The sequence below is a fragment of the Lactuca virosa genome, chromosome 8 (genome assembly GCF_052849685.1).
Source record: "Lactuca virosa cultivar CGN04683 chromosome 8, Lactuca_virosa_CGN04683_v6, whole genome shotgun sequence".
NCBI classification, from domain to species: Eukaryota; Viridiplantae; Streptophyta; class Magnoliopsida; order Asterales; family Asteraceae; genus Lactuca; species Lactuca virosa.
This window is the reverse complement of record NC_136433.1, coordinates 196,463,596-196,469,202: the sequence shown is the minus strand read 5'-3', so window position 1 is coordinate 196,469,202 and position 5,607 is coordinate 196,463,596. Positions and strand designations below refer to the sequence as shown.

The 5,607-nt window shown below is 39.2% G+C and overlaps 1 protein-coding gene across 1 annotated transcript; it reads right to left on the bottom strand.

Annotated features, from left to right (window-relative positions):
• Window positions 1-680: 680 nt before the first annotated feature.
• On the bottom strand, window positions 681-1,742 carry LOC145131180 (uncharacterized). The gene is made up of 2 exons (XM_079065910.1): window positions 1,408-1,742; window positions 681-1,362 (listed from the first exon to the last, which is right to left on the bottom strand). The coding sequence occupies exons 1-2, from the start codon at window positions 1,740-1,742 to the stop codon at window positions 681-683; spliced, it is 1,017 nt and encodes a 338-aa protein (XP_078922036.1).
• Between the last annotated feature and the right edge of the window lie 3,865 nt (window positions 1,743-5,607).

Genomic DNA, 5,607 nt, shown 5'->3' with positions numbered 1-5,607 from the left:
CTGTCGAGACAACAATAGTGAGATTTTCCGGCCAACCTTTCTAACATTTGGTCAATGAAAGGCAATGGAAAATGATATTTTCTTGTGCTTGCATTGAGTTTGCGGTAGTCAATACATACTCTTCACCCGTTTTGTGCGCGAGTGGGGACCATCATACCATTGTTGTTATCGACCACCGTGATTCCCGTCTTCTTTGGCACAACTTGCACCGGGCTCACCCATTTGCTATCCGAGATTGGATAGATCATCCCCGCATCAAGGAGCTTTAAAATCTATTTTTTCACAACTTCCATCATAGGCGGGTTCAATCTTCTTTGCGCATCCCGACTCGGCTTGCATTCATCCTCCATCAAGATCTTGTGCATACAAGTAGATGGGCTCAATCCCTTGATATCCACAATCGTCTAACCCATTGCTTCTTTATGTTCCTTCAACACCTTGAGAAGTTTCTCTTCTTCACATTCGGTCAAATGAGTTGAAATGATGACCGAAAGAGTCTTTTTGTTTCCCAAGTACGCATATTTCAAGTGTTGGGGTAGGACTTTCAATTCTAGTTCCGGTGGTTGAACAAGGGAGGATGGCAATCTTGTATGGGTTTGAGGTAACTCAATTTGCTTCACACTGAATTGAGTGGTTTTCTTGATCTCCAAATTGTTTACCAATCTTTCAACTTCCGCGTCTCACGAGTAGAGCTTCAACTTCTTGGCTAATTTTCCACAATCAAATCCTTTGCTCAAAATCATCTCCAACATGTCACCATTAGACAACTCAAACAATTCCTGGGTTAATGGTTCGACAACATCCACAAAATATAAAGATGAAACATCACTAGGATATCTCATAGCATCGTAGATATTGAAACTTATCGTTTCCCCATCAAACTCCATCGTTAAGCTTCCCGCATACACATTAATATTTGTTCTAGCCGTCTTCAAAAATGGTCTCCCAAGTAAAATTAGACCCGACTTGGAGGACACTTGTTCTTCTAAATAAATCACATAGAAATCCGCTGGGAAGACCAATTGGTTCACTTGCACTAAAACATCTTCCAAAACGCCTCTAGGAAAGACACTTGATTTATCTGCAAGAGAGATTATGACTCCGGTTTCACTCAAAGGTCCGACATTCAATGATTCATACACCGAATAGGGCATGAAATTAATAGAAGCACCAAGGTCAAGCATGACACTACTAAATGTGACATCCCCAATCTTGCAAGGAACCGTAAAAATTCCTGGATCTTTGCACTTAGGTGGAAGTTTCCTTTGCAAAACCGCGGATGCGTTTTCATTCATTGAGATTTTCTCATTTCCCTTCAATTTCCTCTTGTTGGTACAAAGTTCCTTCAAGAATTTCACATATCTAGGGATTTGTTTGATTGCATCAAGTAAAGGGATGTTTACTTACACCTTTAGGAAGGTGTCCAAGATCTCTTTCTCCTCCATATTTTTCTTCGAAGTTGCAAGTCGGGAGGGGAATGGCAGTCGAGTGGTTATTGGAGTCACTAGAGGGGTAATCTTCTTTGGAACTCCGTCTTGTGTGGCATTCTTAACAACGGGATCCTCAACGGGGATGATCTCTATTTCTTCCTCCTCTTCCATTGACTTCTTCTTTGAACTACTTTCTCCGGTTTGTTTACCACTTCTCAAGGTCACCACATTAACATTTGGGTTCTTTTCGGTTTGAGAAGGGAGTTTGCCACGGGACTCCAACTTTCTTAAAGATGTAACTATATCTCCCATTTGTGCTTCAAGGTTGGAGATACTAGTTCTTGTCTCTTTTTGGAATTGTTGGGTACTAGTGGCTAAGGATTTGACAATGTCTTAAAGAGACATTCCGAAGCTACTTGGTTATGATTGAGGACGTTGTTGGTGATGATGTGGAGGGTGCGGTTTGGATTGATAGTGTGGTTGTGGGTGTTGGTAATGAGGTTGTTGTGGTGGGTAGGAAGGTCTAACCAATGCATTTTGAGGCAATGGTCTTGGGTTGTAGCTCATGTTGGGATTTGGCTTCCAACTTGAATTGTATGCATTTTGGTAACCGGATGGTTTGTTGTGGTAGTTTTGGAATTATCCCGTGGCATTCACGTGTTTCGCATCTTCTTGGAGAATGGGACACATATCCGTAGGATGTCCCATTGTTGCACATATTCCACAAACCATCACTTGTGGAGTTTGTCCCATGGCTAACTTTTGAACAACGAAGGTTAAGTTTTTGATTTGAGACTTGAGGTTTGATGTTCCCACCTCATTGACTTTTTGTTGAGTTTCTCTCTTCATATCTTGGCGCGGGCCAAAATGTTGTGAATTTGCAGATATGGTGTTGAAGAGTTGTTTTGATTGTTGTGGAGTCTTGCTAAAGACATCTCCACCACTTGAGGCATCAACTAATCTTCTCTCCATTGGCAACAATCCCTCATAGAAATGTTGAATGAGGAGTTGTTCCGGAATTTGATGTTGTGGGCAACTATAGCACAAGTTGTTGAACCTCTCCCAATAATCATGAAAAGTCTCATTTTGACCTTGGCGGATTCCACAAATCTCATTTCTAAGACTTGAGACTCTTGAAGCGGGATAGAACTTGTCAAGAAAAGCTCATGCCATGTCGGTCCATGAGTTGATTGACCACGGTGGAAGATAGAATAACCAATCCTTTGCTCTATCGGCCAATGAAAAGGGGAATGCCCTCAATTTGATTTGGTCATCGGTTGACCCTTGTGGCTTCATACTAGTGCAAATAATGTGGAACATCTTCAAATGCTTATGAGGGTCTTCATTCTCTAATCCATGAAAAGTTGGAAGTGTTGGATTAGTGTCTAAGTCCGTAACTATATTTGGTATGTACTTGACCCGAGTGTGCATGGTCCTTTTGGGTTGCCTTCACCAAAGCAACTTGACAAGGTAATTTGATATGAGAGAGAAGATATTATGGTTTATTAATATATTATAAGAATAATATATTAAAGGAGAAATCATATTTATTTAATTAGTATTAGTCATAAATTAATTAGGAATTAATTTGGTGACTAAAAGAGATTAATTAAATAAAGGGGTATAAACTGTCAAATGTGTGATAGTTGAGTTTTGGGCTGGGAAACCTAATGGACTAAGGGGGAACGAAATTATGATGAGGGATCATCATATTTTCGTCCAAGGGCCTCATTCCAGAAGGTTCCTTGGGCTGCTTGGTGGCTAAGCTATCCATTAGGGTTTAGACTGAAACCCTAGCACCCTACAGTATAAATAGATGCCCTATGCTTCAATTTTAGGCCACTTGATTCCAAGGGAAACCCTAGGGCCGAAATTAGCATCCTTCCCCTCTCTCTCTTAATTGCCTTCTTGCTTCAAGGTGTTTGTGAGCCATTAGAGGCACTACAATTGTGGTGCTTGCTTTCAAGAGTTCAAGAGATCAAGGAAAGTAGTTGTTATTGCAATATAACAACAAAGGTATGTCTACTACACTTCTATACGATTTTCGAAAATTATAGAAGCATGCTAGGGTTTATTTTGTGTTCATATAGTTGTATGTCTTATAGTGAAAACATAGATCCAATTAGGGTTGCATGCACACATAGGATTGTTTCTATAAAACCTATTAGTGATATCAGAGCCTTTGGTTTTTGTTTTCAATTTGATTTGATACATATTATGAATTTGACAAATTAGGGTTTATGGCAAGTAAACCCTAAGGCTTGGTGTTTTTCGAAAATAGGGTTAAGAAACCCTAGTTGGCGATTTTTTGTAGGGTTCTTAAACCCTTTTTGCCTAGCCTCCAAATTTCGAAATTAGGGTTATGAAACCATAGGGATTTCGAAAATCCCTTGCCCCCCAAGACAAGATCCCAAAATTTTAGGGATTTGGATAATGCCATCTTTGTGATTATCAACTTAATTGTTTAAACTAGATAATTGAAGATCTTGAATTATCCTTTCCATAAATTTCGAAATCTAGGGGATAAAAAGGATTAGGATAAATTAATTGTTTAATCTTATGATAATCCTTCATGATTTAATAATTTAAATTAATTGTTTAATTTTGATAATTATTAAATCAAAGATTTTTGGTGTTTAAAATTTTAAATTAAATTGTCTAATTTTCGAAAATTTTAAATGCAACAAAGACACTAGTATTTTAAAATGTTTTAAAATACACCCTTATACAATTATGATATTATAAGATTAATTATTATATATATGTATAAGAATAAGCTAGTCTTATCGCTAGTAGGCCTCATTCACGAAGCCAGTCTATAAGGTGGGTATAAGGTTGCTGCCTATAAAATAGCGCTTAATGGATGTACACTCACATCTACCGCTTGCTTGACTGGTGGAGGGTCGTTAGCCGAACGGATAGGATAGGGCACTTAATTCCTCATTATAAGTATAATGGAAATATTAAAGTAACTGCATTGTTTTACAAATTCCCACTCTTAGTTACTTTAGGGTAAAATGTGAAAATGATGCTATTCCATGGAATTGCACTTTGTACCCCTGTCAAACGTTAGTGGAGCGTGCGTGGTTAACCAGCACACTAATTTGGGATTGACATTGGTGACAAAGGGTGGCTCGATGTCTTATCATAGATCAATGGAGCGTGCGTGGCTAACCAGCACATTGATTAGGTGATGAAGACATTGAGTGCACCATGATGATTCGCATGGTTATTCACAAACTTGTTTGCGATCCTCGGCATCCCAGTCGCAAATTTGAAGTGCATATCGAGATTTAAACATGCCATTGAAATGTTCAATGAATCTCAAAAGAAATCTAGGAATTTTCAAATACATTTAAAACTTAACCTCTTTCGTTTTTCATGGTGAAAATTAGTGAATCGTCATTCACTTACCTTCAAATTATTTACTTTTAGATTACGACATCCCTTTTCTAAGTTGTAAATAATGTTGTTGGATCCTAGCCCTAATTTCTCATGTGGGTGTTTAATTAGGGATTCATTCTAATCAAACTTTGTTCCTTTCTATTTCAGATGTCAAACGCAAACGCAAACAACAACACTTCTGGGTCATTCTCGTTGATGAACCTGTGTCAAAAAGTGACATTTGATGGCTCGAACTTCAACGAGTGGATGAGATACATTCGCATGATAACTCGTTATGAGGACAAAGAATATGTCCTAGACGAGAAGCTTGAAAGGATCAACCCAGAAGAAGCTACTCCTGAAGAGATGGCCGCCTTTGAGGCCCACGAGCGTGATGCAACGAAAGTTCATTGCATCATGTTGGCCACCATGAACCTCGAACTCCAAAAGTCCTATGAGGACATGTATCCATATGAGATGCATCAAGATTTGCTGGACAGGTACCACCAGAGCGCGAGGCAAGAGCGCTATGAGATCATCACCAACATGATCACCGCTAAGATGGGGAGTGGAGAATCCCTAACTGCTCATTTGCAAAGAATGCAAAGATATGTTGATCGTCTTCTCAAACTTAATGTTAAGTTTGATGAGGATTTGGCTATCAACATCATCCTCCACTCCTTGCCTTCCTGCTACAGCCAGTTCAGAATGACCTACCACATGAATAAGGAAGAGGTCACCCTAAGTAAGCTTCAAGGGCTCCTGAGGACAGCTGAGAGCAACCTCAAGGACA

What these genes read in the sequence shown, in the direction of transcription:
- LOC145131180 (XM_079065910.1), bottom strand. Translation starts at nt 1,742, where the DNA reads ATGGGAGATATAGTTACATCTTTAAGAAAGTTGGAGTCCCGTGGCAAA. An exon ending in TTGGACACCTTCCTAAAGGT is followed by an intron (nt 1,363 to 1,407) that starts GTAAGTAAACAT and finishes ACAAATCCCTAG; the next exon opens with ATATGTGAAATTCTTGAAGG.